The sequence below is a fragment of the Vidua macroura genome, chromosome 7 (assembly GCF_024509145.1).
Source record: "Vidua macroura isolate BioBank_ID:100142 chromosome 7, ASM2450914v1, whole genome shotgun sequence".
Classification (NCBI taxonomy): domain Eukaryota; kingdom Metazoa; phylum Chordata; class Aves; order Passeriformes; family Viduidae; genus Vidua; species Vidua macroura.
Genome location: NC_071577.1, coordinates 31,532,839 through 31,549,459, shown reverse-complemented (window position 1 = coordinate 31,549,459; position 16,621 = coordinate 31,532,839). Strand labels below are relative to the sequence as shown.

The window sequence follows — 16,621 nt, the reverse complement described above, 5'->3', positions numbered from 1 at the left end:
ATATTTGGGCCTACAAGGATTCGATTTGAGAAATGTCAATAAACATTTATTATCCTATTCACGTGCTCCTCCTCCAGATCTGCAGCTCTTCCTCATTTCCTCTTCCAGAGCCAGGAATCCTGGGCAGGCAGGGCACAGCTGTGAAGCCCCAGGACTCACCTCTGCTGCTCTCCCAAGGGCTGGGGTGGGATCCGGGTCATTTTGAACCACTAAATTGTAGCTGGGGAAGGAGACTGAGAGCAGTGAACTGAGTACAAGTTATAATTAGTAACATCCTAAACTAAAGAGAAAAAGCCGATGGCACTGTGCAAGCCCTTAGCAAACGTGGTTTAGCTGTCAGCCTTTCTGTGCTGTTCAGCATTTTGTCAATGCCACCTTACGAGAGCCTCTGGTACTGCACATGCAACACCTTTGGCAAGATAAAAAAGCCAAGGCATAGGGAAAGCAAACCTGAGTTTACCATGCTCAGGGACCAAACACCGAGGGGCTGCAGAAATGTGCACTAAGGATTGCTGGCCTGTCTGGGGTGGAGGAACATCGTACTGACCACCTGTGATGGTTACAAAGGCCAGGCACAGGTGAGGCTGTGTCTCTGCTGGGACTGGTTGTCCTTGAGCAGGGGGGAAATAAAACACACAAGTGGAACTCTTGCCTGAGTTGCTTTTGCTTCACATTTTCCTAGGAAAATTTCAGGGCTATAGGCATACATTTTGATACCATGCAATTATATAACTTCAATTAAAGTTTCAAGGGATTGCCAGAGCAGGAAACAATGTGTTTGGAGGGCAAGAGGAGTTCAGTTCTGGCCAAAATTTTATTTGATACACAATGTTATTCTGCCGGTCTGGTTCCCAGGAAAAATGCAGGGAAAAGACCTTTTTTTTGTCTGCAGTGACAAACATGCTCCTAAAAAGGTAGAAATTGTGAATTTTATATCTGTGCACTGGTAGTATCTCCTGTCCCTCTAAGAGAGATTCTAGGCATAGATGCAACAGGCAGTCCAAACTAGTCTGCTGGAGGAGACTGTGTGTGTGCTTGGCAGGGAGGGAGAGATATGTGGTAATTTAGAACCAGATTAAAGTTTATAAATATATTTTAAAGACACAGTGCTCATAGTGTGCCGTCATCATTTGCTGGCCCAAGGCAAAAGTGTTTTGAATGTCATTGGGAAAGTTGAAACATGCTGGTAAGAGGTAGGAAGGCCAGGGCAGCTTTCATGGGGTAAAAAGCTGCTACAGAGGGGTGCTGTAAGTAAATAAACTATTTGTCTGAAAAATGTTCTCCTTTAAATTTTTGCTTCTATGTATAATTCTCACATAGGGGATTTTTAGCATATTTTGCAACACAGTTGTTTATGGTATTGTAAGTGTATAGTAAGAGCTGGAGAGCGGAGGAGGGAGTTTGAATAAGATGAGGATTGGCCTCACTAACCACAGTCATGTCTGGTTCTGCCTTCCTCTTCTTCATCTGCAGATTAATTAAAGTCAGAATGAGGATCCTCTGCCCCTGATTTTAAAAAATAATGCAGCTGCAGTCAGTGAAGCTGTGACTCGCCAAAAGCCATGACTGGCTTGAAAGATTTCACAGAGCCAGACCAACCTCTCTGAGTTAGATATGCTGGCATTCCATGAAAGAAAAGTGTAGTAATTGGAGGAAGAACAGGAGGAGAAAATGTGTTTCCTCTCTAGGCTGTGTCGTGGCATTGCTCAGTGCATGAACTGCTGGGTTGCACCCTGCTCTGTGGGTCCCAAGCAAGATCCCAGGTGTCACATCCCTTCTTGTGTATGGCACGCTTGGATCCCTCACTCCTCTCAGCCCGCTCTTATTTTGCAGGGAGAATTCCTGTAGCCGTTATGTGGGAAGATGACTGGAGCAAATGTGGAGGAGGTAAGAAGATAACTGTATGGAAATTACAGTGGAAAACATGGTTGCTACTCCCTGGAGGGAATGTGGTGGGCATCCCCGACCTCCCACGCACAATCTAAGGAGGACTAAATGGGAGGGTGGAGGGGACTGGAGACATTGTGGCCAAGCTCTGGCAAAACCCTTGCAGAGGAGGGAACTCGGTGATACTTCCTTGCTGATAATCCACACAGCAGCTGAAAATCAAGGGAGAAAAAGGAAAATATTCCATTGTTGAATCAGCGTCCGGGGCAAAATCACTCTCCTTGGACTGAAACGTATCTCCATCGCCGGTACTATTGTCATACCCACCTAAAGATATGAGCACCCCTCACTGAGATATATGACTAAAGTCACTCATGCTCCACCTGAATGTGAAGAAAGAGTGTAAAAGTTATATAAGGTAGGAATATAAACAGAAGAATATGGAAGTATGTAAGTTAAGAAATGGAGAGAAGTTGGGAAGACTCCATTGTAACTTCTGAGATCAGTCGGTGGGTGAACCTGCCTTCTCCCCCTCAGAGACGCCTATAGGGTAAGAACCTATACGATTATCTCGACCTAACTTTTGTTAGGGATTAGAGCTTGTTAGTATGTTGCTTTGAATTCGTGTACTGCCTTGAACGCGGTTTTTGCGGTCAGATACTATCACCGGCAATCCTCGACCCTTAACCCGCCACAATTTTATTCTTATTCCGTAACCTGTTATTAACGCGAGTCCTCCCAGAGCGCTGACAGCCTAACCAATTGTTAACGCTTTGATGAAATCTCCCCTTTTTCACGTGACACGCCACTTTCAGACGATCCCCAAGGTGTGCGAGCGCTGCCCGCACTAAAGATGGCGGCGGCGCTGACCCGGAAGGGGCGGCGGGGCCGGGCCGGGTGAGGGAGCGGGAGGGCGGGATCGCCCATCCCGGCGCGGCCGTGCGGGAGCCCGGCCAGCCCAGCGCGGCCAGCCCGGCCCAGCCGAGCGGGGCGTGGGGGTGCCGGCGGCCGCCGCCATCGCAGCCCGCATGGGGCGGGCTCGCTCCGTGCGCCGGGGCCGGGGGCGCCGCTGAGGGGCGGGAGCCGCGGCGCCATGCAGGGCGCGGACCCGGCGGCGGCCATGAAGGGGCCGGAGGGCGAGGGCAAGACGGAGCCGCCGCCGGCGGCGGCGGCGGGGCAGAGCAGCGGTGGCAGCAGGAGCAGCGGCGGCCGCGGCGGCAACAAGGGCTGGCAGTACAGGTGGGCGTGAGGCGCGGCGAGCGGTGGCGGGCCCGGAGCCGCCCCGGCGCGGGTGGGCGGCGTGGCTGCCCCGGCTGCAGCAGCGCCGGAACCGCCCCGGCACCGCCGGGGTGCGGCACGGCGGGCACGGCTCCCTCTGTCCCTGTGCCCACCATCCCTGTGGTGCCCGCGGGCGGGCGGCTCCCGTTCCCCATCAGCACAAAGCTGCCGGGGGATGATGTGCCTTTGCTCCTGCCTTTCAGATCCTCTTTTGCCCTCGCAGAACGTGGAGACCTGTTTAAAGTTGTTGGAGGCGCTTCACCCCTTTGCAGCCTTTCCGAAAAAGCGAAACTTTGTGCCGAGTTTTAGATATTTTTAAAGAACTTAATGGCAGTCATTAATTTTTTTATTGATGCTTTCTCTTAGTTGCTGGTAGCAAAACTGAGTGTGCACGGAGTTTCAGTTTCATCTAACTTGTTTTAAGAGCGGCTCTGCTTAGCATGAATCGGGGTGATTACTCAGGTTCAGCAAGTCAGCAGAAGGGAGTGGAGAAAGGCAGAGAAGCTGAGCTCACGGCATTAGTTTGAATTATTTGCGTGTGTGTTCGGGAGGCTTGAGGGTTTCCATATGCTTTTTTTCTGCTCTGCTGTCTGTTTGAACACATTCCCACTCACACGCTGGTAGCGGGCTCTACAGCATCACTTGGGAGATTGCTGAATCCCTGCTCCCGGGTCTCTCTCTCCTCCTTGGCTGGAGTTCTGCCATGTTGCTGTTGAAAATGCTGCTGTTCTGTGAAGTATGCACACTTCTCCTTCGAATGGAGACTCTCCAGAGCCGTCATCTGCCAGCCCAGATGGACTGGCTTGCTGTTTCCTGCGTGTGGAGACCTCAGGGCCGGAGCGTGCTACAGGCGGACGGAGGGACGGGATGACCCCGGGACGCGAGCACCCAGGAGCGGGATGTGCAGGCACCGAGCGCCCTGGTGCTTTTAGCAGGGAGTGAACAGCGCGGTCATCGCTGAGAATCTGGGTCATGAGTATTTTACTTTTCTGGTGACTAGTGCCGGAAAGAGAAGTGGTGATTTCAGGGTGAATATTTCAGGCTGTTAAGTCAGGAAAGCTAATTGTCAGATGTAGCTATTGGCTGTTTTAACCACTGTTTTTCCAGTTGCTTTTTAAACTCTGGATTCAAGTAGAACTAAACTTTATAATGAAAATTGTTAAAACAGGAGCTAGTTTATGCAATCAAAGTGGAAATACTTTACATTGTTATGTGGAATCGGAGGCAGTGGAATGGATGAGATGCCTGATTTGCCTGGATGTCTTTTTAGCTATACTGTGTTTGTGATGGTGGTCACTGGTCAGTGCTGTACAGTGAAATTCCACTTTTAAAAATTATTCATCCAGTTGCTTTGTTTCTTCTTTCAATGCTATGGCTTGTATGTCATAACAATTGAACTGACCCCGAGTGTTAGCCATTTTGGTGGTTTGACAGTGGGAGCTGTTCTTCATTTTCCTTGTAGCTATCAATATTTTGTTTAATTTGCTCTAAGACTCTAGTGCAGTTTATTTTTTCATTCTAGATAATTTGGAGAAATTTAGTGTACTAATTCTATTATTGTGGACACTTGAGATACCTCACTGTGAATCTCTGCTCGGGATCAATTATTTACTCCTACATTTGTCTCTATATTTAATTACCCTCAAAAATATCACCTTTCCCCCTGTCTCCCTAGAAGGCCCTCCTGAATGAGATGCTGTAGCTTAGTTTTCACTTTATGAATTACTTTTGTGCTAAAATGTATTTGACAAAAGACAAACTCCCCAGTGATAAATCAGTGTCTAACATATGGGTTTCAGAAACAGATTTTCTGGGAACTTTTGGTGGAAGTTTGATCTTTAACTTTCATAGCACAGAGTTTGAGCAATGTGTGGTCTCATAGATTGGCAGGAGTAGGATCCTGAAGTACTCGCTTTCCACAGACCACATCTAGTGCAGGAGTTTAGCTCACTGTTTGGTGAAGCATCTGGTCAAAACAGCTATAGCAGAGTTGTCAGACAGAGAGACAACAGGTACTCAATACTCCAATGCTCCAAGTAGAGAATGAAGATTATGGATAAAAAATAAACCTCCAAGACTGCTGGAACCTGGAATGATGAAAACTGAATTTCTCTAAGAGGTGCAAGGTCACACATACTTGGCATAAATGGAGTATCTAGAAAATAAAAACATTAAGCAGGAAGTCTGACTTTATATTTCTGTAGGGGAATTACAGGGAGATTTTTAAATAGCTGTGATAGAGTTAGATCAGATATTTAACATACTGAAGAAGTGACAACCAGAGACTGCCAGACACTTCAGGTGATGTGGAGATAGAGCTGAATCTCCTGTCAAACTTCATGCTTGTAGCCTGTGAATTGGTGAGTTTAGGTAGCCAGCATAGCAGTGGCTCTTCTGAAATTTGTAAGGGATTGGTTTCTTCTGAGGGTAGGAAGATGATTTTTTTTTAAAATTTACTTAGTAGAAGTTAAGAGTTCTTGAGAAGCTGCTCTTTTAGCCATCTGACAGGAAGTGATCTTGTTTTCTTGTGAATATATGATCAGGTCAGAGTGTGTCTGAGAACGACCAACCATTGGCTTCATTTTCCCCACTGGGGCAGGAGCAGCCTGAGTGTAAACTTGCATTTCAGTAGATAAAGAGAGCTCAGGGGCTGCACTGCACACTAAATTCTTTAACCCTATCTTCATTTAGAGAAACAATTACCAGGAGGTAAGACTTCTGAATAACTTCAGATTATTATAAGATTACTTGATAAAGTAGTTTAAGATTATAATATTTTCTTTATTTTCAGCAGTAACCAAGCAGTGAAGTAAGTACAGCCTCACCCACAGAATTATTTGCACTCAGCAATTCTACCTTACCTTATGACCATCTTCATTTGGTTTTTGTCTTGCTCTGGGTTAAATGAACAAGAGTGCTTTCAAAGCAGTGAGAGAAAGGAGGCAGGTTGAGCTGGTACTTCTGTGACATGTGATTTGTAGTCATTCAAATAATATAAAAATTTCACAACCAGAAAGCAGATTCTCTGCATGAGCTGAATGGAGAGCTGATCAGAACACATGCCAGAGACGTGTAACAAATCCTGTCAGCATGGCTTGAGGGGCTTTCAGATAATTTTGAGAGAAGTGAGTGGCAATCACTGGTTCTTATTTATCTACAAAATGAAATGTTCAAAGCACTGTAGCTGACTAGAGAAACAAGATTGTCTATCCCAGCTGGAGACATGCTAATGTGCTGTCCTCTTATGTTTTCCTTAGTGGTTCTGCTCTCAAATATGTAGATCGATTCTCCTATTAAAAGTATTCCCAGCATTTCCTCCCCTGCCATTAGAAGTACAGGTAAAGTGTTCATGAATTTCCCAAATGATTGCTGATTTTGAAGCTTACAAGTTATATATATTTCAAAACCTATTTACTTTTTCACTTCTGCTTGTATTTTTGTAGATAGCTGTCTTTGTTCCTTATTTCTCAAATGGTTTTAGCATCTGTTCACTATGGATTTAGCCATGTACAGTTAAAAAATACTGCAGACTGTGTCTTTTGCTCTTTAAGGAAGTGAGTTGCTTTTTTTTTTTTTTTAGTTGTTCCTGAGAGTTTGTCTGAGTGCTGCAGGGTTATTTACAGTTGTCAGTTAGTATAGGAAGCCATTTGGATAAAAGTAGCTTCAAGGAGTAAATTTCCTAGACTGATAGTATATTTTACTTCTTTTTTTTCTTGCTAGGTATGACAATAGCCAGTAAGAGGGTTCCTCATGCTCGGTGGCTTCTGCTTGTCATTAGTTTGTTAAGTTAAGACAGATTCTCTTGCAGAATTACTTCATGTGTCTTTGGGCTGGAGTAGGAGGCTGAGAAGAAGAGCAGAGAGTTTTGCCAAAGGGTAGCACTAAATTTTTTTTGGTATTGAATGCAAATGGATAACAAATTTTAAGCAAGTGAAATGGTTGCCAGTCTTCTTTTGTGGGCTTTAGAGCCTTTTCAGTTGATACTTTGCAAGTCTCTTCATAAATACTAAAAAAGAGGAGTGAACAGTTACTGACCTTAATTCAGTCTTCCATGTTTGAGGAGGCCAGCATGTGACAATGTAGCAGAACTGGTAACTGAAACAAGTGAATATATTTTAATTCTTCATTTTGAGATGATCATGAACAATTTTTCATAAAATCATCCAGTAGGAAATGTGTTTTAAAGGCAATGCTCATTTCTAAGTTTGATCCCAGTTGCTGTTGAGGATGACTAACAAAGCTTTGCACTTCAAACACATAGAAGCAAAGCATGTGAAACTGATCTAGGCTGTGGAAGTGTTTGATTTTCATTTATGTTATCTTGCAAAAATGATGTAATTAGTAGTAGTAAAGGGAATTGTCTTGAAACTGATACAATACTGATGTTGGAGGGTGTCCCAATGTCAGTCTTAGTTGCAAGAAGATGTACTGAGTGTTTCTAGTTTCCCTGTGTTTCTTGTTACAGTCCAAGAAGTGTTTGATCTTGGAAGAATAAATTTCATCTGTTTGGTCTTTAAAGCTGGAACCAGCTTGGTAGAAACAGATACAGGAGGTGATGGCAGCTCAGTGTTCAACAACATTTGCAGACCTCTCCCTTGCTGGTCCTGTGTTCCTGTCTGGGAATCAAATCCTTGCTTAGGCTCCAGTAGGGTGGTGTGTGCTGACCTAATCAACTGGCTCCTGAGAGCAGGCCAGAATTTAAGCTATGCTCCTTGTTGCTTGCTAAGCAGAAGAAATGTCCCAAACCATCATGAAAATGTTAGTGTCATCCTGGGACAGTTCTCTCTAACACTGTTACCCCTAGTGCTTCCTTTTTATTACCCATCTGCCTTGTTCTGCTTTTTCTTTTTGCATTGCTTGAAATTCTCTGGGATTCTAGGTGGAATGTGTGTATATTTGCTGGAATCAATAACTGTAGCTCCCTTTTTTATGGTGCACAGCAGCAGAGGGAGAGAGGCTGTAATGTTGTGGTGTCACTCCCAGATGGGAGGTCTAGCAAGGAGGTGTTTTGATTTTCCCCTGCTCTTGCAGCTCACTTCCTCAGTATCCCACCGTTGTAAGAACCTGCTGGCATTGTCACATTGAGGTGCCAGCTCCCAAGGGAGATGATGTTTGTACTGGCATCCTCTGGGTTGGCTCTGATGCCAAGCCTGTGTCAAAGTGAGTCCTGACCTTCCTTGCTTCTGTTTCTGGTGATGCGTGGAGATACCTCAGCACTGCGGGACCTTCAGAAAGCCAATGCTGCTCGCTTTCTGACTTGCTGCTGGTCTTTTGAGGTGTGGCTTGGAGTACTGAAGAGATGATTTTCTCAAGTGGTTGCTGTGAAATTCAGAATTTATTTCTGCAATTTTGTGTATTTGTTTATTACTAAAACTCAGAATAGGAGTGCTGTCACATTTGTTTGATATGCTGGAGGGAACTGGCTGAAAAACCTGGTGCCTGAATTTCTTTATCCTCATTTGACTCTGCTTAAAGAGTATATCGTGCTTCTAACACTAATTTAGAAATTCTGCACTTCACATAATTTGCTCATTAGAATAGACAAGAAGCTCATATTTAAAATGATGCTCCAGTTACATCCATCTCAGGATGCATTCTATGTCATTAAAATATTAAGGTCATCTTTTACCTAACTGATTTTACAGTTGCTAAAGCCTCAGGCACTTCTCAAAAGGCAGGTGAGCCCTTCATGTTCACACATGTATTTAAACTTGGAAAATTGGCGTTGGAGCAGATGTGTCATAAATTAAGAGAAGTAAATCTTGGTGTGAGGGGTAGTCAGTGGATCTATTTGGGGAAACAGGTTTGGGTAATTTAGGCAGGAGCTTCATGTTGACTGATGTTCTAGTAGGGAATGTGAGCCCAATACCTGAGCCGGGTGACAAGGTCTGGGTTTCCTTCTCCAGCCCTGTGTCTCCTCAGTGAGTGACTGTCAAGAACACTGTCCCTCTCTTGCTTCTCAGAGCTTCTCCATGTTGGACAGACAGAGGTGCCACACATGGGAGCTGGTTCTGGCATCCAGTATACTTATGTTCATAGTGGGATGTTCACTTAGAGTTCAAATTAAGCTAAAATGAAGAAGCACCAATTTTTGGGTAGTGTCTAAATACCAAATCATTTGTGCTGTCCATGGAATAGATTTCTGCAGGAGTTAATGGCTGTTACAAATGACTATCCATCACTAAGTGCAAAGAGTGTTTTTCAACTTCACCTTTTCTAATGTAATTATGTAGCACAAAGTTAATTAAGAGGAGTACAACATTAACATCCTGCTGTGCCACACACATTCTCTCCCCAGAGAGAAGATGGAAAACAAACTGCATGTGCCTGACCTGATCACATTGCTTAATGCAGCAGCAGAAAGCACCAGCTGCTGCTGTTACCTTATCCTGGGATGGTTCCTGTGCTGTACTCATCATACTGTGAAAACTAAAGCACAAGTGCAGAGATCCCTGTTTACTTACAGACTTACAGACCTTGCCTTGCCATGCCCTCTGATCACCTGCCAGCGCTGCTGAATTCTTGTAGGGGATCGCTGTCCGCTGGCAATGTTGCCAGACAACTTTCTTCTTAGGGTGCTTTCAAAGCTTGTACCTTTTCAGATTTTCTCTTCTGTGTGTTTAATGCTGAAATTGGAGGGGAGGGCAGGCTGAAGCTGGGTAGGAGTAATGCTGTTCTTTTGTGTGTGTTAAGCTGCCAATCTTGTATTTGATAGCCTGCTTTGGAGCTTTTTGCTGTGGGTAAGCATTTTTTCTTTTTTGCTTTCAGTTGTGAATTCCAGAGTTTTCAAGGAGGCTGGAAATCCTTGAAGTCTTGGTTAATGTTTAGGTATTTTCAAATTAGTTTCCCAAAGAACCTGTTTTGCACTGAGAAAGTTGGTTACTTTCATTGCATGGTGATGTATCAGAAAGCACGAGATCTGCTGGGCAGAATGGCAGGATGCTGAATAAAGGAGCTGGTTTCTGACCCTGGCTCTGACTTCATTTGTGGTAATAGTCATATATTATTTAAACTAGTTTTCCCTGGTGATCACTAACTGTGTTCCTCTTTTTCTTGGAGGACTGTTTTTGGAACAGTTGGCTCTGATTTTGCAAAACTTTTGCAGGGTCACAGTTGCAGCTGAAATCAGTGGAACCCATGATTTGAATGTACGAATAAAATAAAATAAAAATTGGACTGCATCTGTCTCAAAATTAGGCAGAAAATTCCTTGTACCTTAGTTCCCTATATCCAAATGGAACGATAATGTTTTTGTCCTCTTACTGTTCAGTACACAACTCCTTCATAAATATCCATAGCAAGCACAAGAAAATCATGAGGGAACTCATTATTAGAGCATGAATGCATAAATTAATAATACCTAATACTCATTGCACGAGGAAAAGGAGCACTTTTGAATAATTGCTTGTCTGGGAATCACCATTCCCTTCAAGCAGCAAACAAGAAACTAGCCCTGCTCTCTTTATATACGGTCATAGTCATAGGTGGTTAATGTGTATGCTTTCTTATTTAGAGTTTAAATCTTCCTGGTGTCTTATGCCTCAATTTTAATGTAAGAGTAGTTTTGCTTAATTTCTGTGTTCAAGATTTATAGAATAATTTGGGTTGAGATGGGCCTCTGGGAAATCTCTAATCCTTCTGCTCTGAGCTTCAGAGTTAGAAGATGTCATTCAGTGCTGCTGAATTGCACCACTTTTAATTGTTTTCCAGCTAGACTTTAAACTACTGGCCATTGCTTCTTGAGTCTAGTGGTCCACAAAGGATTTTGCTTGTATTTAGATAACAACAATTGACAGTAGGCTATTTAAGTATGTTTTTATTTACTTGAAAGGTGATAATAATTACTATACTCAGTATTTAACCTGAAATGTTGCAAATAATATTTAAAAAATAATTACAAAGCAAGAGGCCCATCTGAGGTAGCTGACCAGTGTATTTACCTTCCATTTCAGTGTTTATTGCTGCAGGGACCAGAATGGCAATGTGTAATTGTTAATATAATATTTTAAAAATAAATAGTCACAAATACTCAAATCTCAAAACTGCAAGGGCATATCTGGATATCTCTGGTAGGAAAAGAGCTGCTAGACTAGAAGGAGAGCAGAATGCCTTGGGATGGAATGTGTAGTAAGCTGAACCATGTTGGACTGTGCCAAAGAATGACTGAACAATACAGAGGTTTGCTCCACCAGTCTCTGTGGATAGTGCTTACCAGGATGCACTGCTTTCCCAGGTATCATAGGCAGCAGATTGTCCAAAACTGCAAAGATGCTCATCCATCAGTGTTTGCCTTGTATATATTTTATCAGTACTGTTCATTGGGCAGAGCAGCTTTAATTTGACTGCTTGAGCTTTTTGGAACTAGATTTTGAGAGTTTTGGGTTTTGTTAACAGTAATGTGTGAAACTGTGCATTATGGTGTGCTGATGTCAACTGGCAATGTAAATGGTAGCAAAGCTACAGGCAACCTCTCCAGAGGCATTAAGGGCAGAGTTCAGACCTTTTGAGGTCCTTGTTTTTGTATGCTCCAGCTCTAAAATGATGTTGACTAAATCTACAGTTTGTTTTCCACTGATAGCATTGCAGCAAAATCTGCTGGGTTGGCTACTGACTCTTGGGTGCAGCTTCAGTTCTGTTCTGCTGATGTAAATCCACAAATAAATTGTTCAAAAGTGGAGTTCTTGCTGACATAAGGTGTTCACCTGTGTGTGAGACAAATTGCTGAGCTGAATGTCACTGCAATTTTTTTCTAGGCAGATGTATTGTGAGAGCTAGAGAGCTCTGTAAATTATAAAGTAGTTAAATAATTTGTTTTATAGTCATTATGTGGGAACAGTTTTGCTACTTATTAATTAAATATTGTCTCTCTTCTTCTATTTGCTACACTGCAAAAGTATTATAGTAGTTTCATTTGTATGTAACTAACCTGTGCCATTAAAGCTGAAAAGAGGAGAATGGAATACAAATTTAGTTAAGATGGTTTTAAGAAACACCCTGTTAATTTGATTTATCATTCTCCTTGAGAAATAGTATTGATAGAACTTTATGTGCCAGAACAACTGTTGTGTTGAGAGCAAGGGTTGGTGAGGGTGGGCTGTGGAAGAGCCCCTCACCCCAAGGGTAGGGAGGCTGGGCTGCATTATGTTGGAATCAAGGACAGCTGATGGCTCATTTTGGCTCTGCCACACATTTTCTTTGTGGCAACCCCGTGCTGCTCTTCCAATGCTTGTCTATACTCCCAAGGATTTACAGGAGTCCACGTGAAGAGAAGTTTTTATATCTAATGAGGGGGTGTGTGTTGCATACTTGGAGCCAAGTGGTGTTCTGAAAGTATCCTCAGGGTCTACTGTTGATGTTCTTGTCATGGTGTTGGACCTCTTTTCCTTGTACTTATTTTTGGTTTCTAAATTTATAACTGAGTAGTCAAACATATGAGCTGAAGAGCAGGAGCTTTGCTGCCAGTTCACAGCTGACTGTAGAGCACTGCTGGTGAGTTGCACAGCAAGGATTGTTTTTTTCCTTTCTTCCAAAAGCTGTTTGGAAAAGCAGAGGTAATTGATTGATGCTTCTGCCTTACCTTGTTGGGTGTACTGGGGAACCTGCTCCTGCACCACAGAGCTGTGGAATTGGAGTGTGCTTAACCTGGTTGTGGTTTCTTGCAGTTGCAGAAGATATGCCCAAAGTGTTCACCACTGACATAGCTGTTAGGATTTTTTTTTTTCCCTTTCTCTTCTCCACTGCCTACCCCTCCCTGTAAGAAAAAGGGGGATCAGTGCACTGTAGGTAAGCACTTTGCAGTGCCCAGTGAGGAAGAAGCAAGCCATTGCCGACAGTCAACCTGTGGGCAAATGGAGATGAACAAGTTCAGTGAAAATGGTCGCTGCTTTTTCCAAACTGTATAGTTGAAATTACTCATTAGTTTGCACTGTTACAAGTCTCATTTCTTTATTTCCTTTTTTTTTATGCTTTGCCAGCTTTTAATATGAAGAAAGTCTCCTTTCACCAGGGGTTTGCATCTTGCTGTGAGCTCAGTAGAAAAGAGCATTTTCCCTTGGCCAGGATCCAAAGCCACTGTCATAACAGTGGTCGTGGCAGCTCTGGAGGCTGGATCCCCCTTCTGGAGCCCTCCCTGACATCTTCATGGGCTCCAGACTCCTGGCCATCCTTCCTGCTGGCACCAAATCCACACATACTCAGCTGCCACTTGAAGTCAGGCCTTACGCAAGTCGGTGGGGAAGCCTTTGGCCGCTGCGTTTGCTCTTCAGACAGCTGTTGGGTCTGCAGGGACTTGGCTGCTCAAAGCATCCCACGTGGTGCTGTCTAGGTCCCAGCAAAATTAAAATCATCTGAAGGGCAGTCTTGGAACTGTTCTGTAACTGCTTTCTTGATGAGTATAATTTTTGTGCCACTGCTGTTTTTTTTTTTTTCTGTGGGGCTTTCATGGAAACCTACCCGTGAGGGGTATGGAAGAAGGTTGGCAAAGCCTTTTGCATTGCTGTTGCTTCTCAGAGAAAATGTTGGCCCAGGTGTGAGCCTGGGTGTCTTGGCAGAAGCTCCTGAAAGACGTCATTATGGGACTACTGTTCCTCAGTATCTGCGTGCAAAGCTCGGGTGCTGCATGTAAACAGGATACAGGGAGTTTGGCCTCATTGTCACTGTCTTCTTTCTTCCCTAGGACAGGAGGCCACCCTGCAAGGCACTGACACCTGCTGCAACTTAGGAAAGGAGAAGTAAAACCAGAGAAGGATAAATAAGCTAACAGTGATCCTTTGTGAATCTTTTATTCCTATTATTTTTTTAGTAGCATGTAGATATGTAGAAATCTGGCTTGTGGTAAACATCTTTGATGTAAGGGAGGGATAATTTTGTGGGAAGAATATGAACTGATGTGTAATTGTTCACAGACGTCTGTCATTTGCTTACATGGACAGTTTCAGCCCATCTCACAGTATTTATAAACTAAAACATTGTGACAGTCAAGTTCAATGGTGTTCGGCATTTGGGAAAAAAACCCCAGGTTTTAGGAGGTGGTGTATGTTGCTGGGCTAGAGTTCAGATGTTGTATGATGTGTTCTGCATAATTTTTTTCTGGATTATGATTTGTATAATACCCTCACTTAAAGTAGTCCAGCAAAAGTTAAAACAATTTTTTTTTTTCATGTCCTTAAGACTGTGATCTGTCTATTGCAACATTTCCTTTCTTTGACAGGACATGTGAATTTCAACAGAAATAGGGCCTTTAGGGATTGTTGACTCACGGTGCTGAGCTGTTGCTATTCCTCTGACAATCTGAGACTGTGGTGAGCATTTTAAATAGCAACAACAGCATCTTGGCTATGGAGAGACACACGTACCCATAGGTTCACGTATGTGCACGTAGGCAGCAGTGTGACTGCAAAGGGATTCTGAAAATCAGGAAAGATCCCAAGGGAGCCAGCCCTCACTGTCAGTCTTGTGTTGGTCAGTGGTTTGTGTAAAGTTCGCTTTTGAAATCTGTTTTCTAGAAGTCAAAAACCCCTATGTTGGAAATTCTGGAGGCTTTTGAAGTAGACTGGTGACTTTGAGACAGGTTTTGCCAGCACTGTTTCCAATGAAACAACAGTAGGGGCTTACTCATATTTTATGAACTGTGGTTATCTGTGAGCAGAGCCAGTGCTTGAACCTCTTGTTCTCAAAGTCTACCATTTTACAAGCTTTCTGTATTGCTCTGTAGAGCTTGGCTGTCAGTTCCATAGTAGTGAAATATTACTGGGTTTTCTTTGGGTTGGATGTGCTTTTGTATTTTTTTTTTAATGTTTACTGCCTTACATCACTGCTTTAGTAACACCAAATATCTTGGTTTAACTCTTGCTGTGGAGACACTAACCTTAAAATTTCTTGAAGAAATGCTTTAGTTACAATCCCTGGCCTTGTTCATAAATAATACTGAGAATGTTTTTCTGTATTCATACATGCAGAAGAAGATTAGGAGGTTAACTCTAGTTCTGTCCTGGGTTTATATATAGTTATAGAGTTTTACGTTTTTGTGAATTGCAATTTGCAGAATGGGTTTAGATTTCTTTAGTGTATGTAATTTTCACTTATTTAAAAATAAGTCTTAGTTCAAATGTTGAAATATTAGTTCTCTGTCACTTTCTCAGACTTCCATGGGGCAGTGTTTTCAAAGCCTTTCAGCTGAGCCCTCCGGGACTGATGAGGTTAGAGATATAAATTATTGGAGAGGAGGCATTTGGAGCTGTTTGGGTCAAGACAAAGTGAAAATCCAAGTGGAAAGGAACATGCAGATGATGGCAAAATGTGATGGCAATTTGATGTGGAACTACATCACCAGAAGAGCTGCACTCTCTTCTCCAGTGTGTTTTTCTGCATGACAAAGTCAGCTTTTTATCTGTCACACCCCAAAAAAAAACCAAACCCCAGAGGTCAAATGATTTTAATCAAAGGCTATTTAATTTACCCTTGTCAGATGAATGGACTTCCATAGGTCATACACATAGTCCTGCTGTATTCTCTGCAGTCTGAAATTACCTTTCTGATTTTCCTTGGCTTCTGTTAAAGGTATCTGTGATTTAGGCACATCAGTTAATGGGGGTGCAGTGGCTGTAGCCCAAATGTGCAGGGCTATGTACAGTGTGTCACTGAAAAGCAAGGGTGTAGCTTGCATTCACTAGAGCTGAAAAACAATTAGCTGTGACTAGGGACAATTTTCAGATGAGTGAAACCCAAGCTCATGCATTTTTATGACTATGCAATCTCATAATTTTCAGCTAAATTAAGACAGTGAGCAAGTCTAAACTGTGCTTCCCTTGTATGCCAATAATAACAAATGAGAGGCGTCTGCAGAGGATGAGTTTGATTATGTCTCCTTTAGCTTCTCTGTACATTTAAAATACACGACACCCTCTGCTCTCCTGGGTTTTATTTTTATCTGTAGTACCACTTAATGAGCTATTAGAAATTAAATTCCTAGATAGTCCTGCTGGCTGCTGTCCATTGCAGGATATTACTGCAATACTGATTGCTGCTGTAATAGCTAGGACACATTTTTTTGCTTTTAAAAGTAACATTTAAAATCAACCGCTTGTTTTTTTTTTTCTTCAAAAAATGTACATTCTTGTATCTCTTGGCTTGTGTTGTATCACTGAATGGCAATGATTTACTCTGTGGCTGTTTTCATTAGTGTCGCCCTAAATGACTTCATTTAAGATGAAACAGTGTAACATGTTATATTTATCAAACTGTCAGATTTCTAATTAATTTCTGCTGTCTATAAATGAGGTGTAGACAGCAGTTTCAGCTGTTACTTAGAATTTAACCCAGTACTTAGCCCAGTTATCTTTACAGCCAAAACAAACTAAGGGAGATGATCCCTTGGCTCTCATAGTCCTGTTTTCCCCACTTTTCCCCTTTTGCTGACATGGGGCTACTTTGTCCATTTAACAACCAAGAGAGGTTG

At 42.9% G+C, this 16,621-nt stretch overlaps 1 protein-coding gene across 1 annotated transcript in view; it reads left to right on the top strand.

Moving 5' to 3' along the window:
- The first annotated feature begins 2,980 nt into the window (after nt 1–2,980).
- OSBPL11 (oxysterol binding protein like 11) overlaps nt 2,981–16,621 on the top strand; it is a 37,603-nt gene continuing 23,962 nt past the window's right edge. Inside the window, exon 1 of the mRNA XM_053982897.1 lies at nt 2,981–3,126. Within this exon, the coding sequence (XP_053838872.1) occupies nt 2,981–3,126 (146 nt within the window). The remainder of the gene's footprint in view (nt 3,127–16,621) is intronic.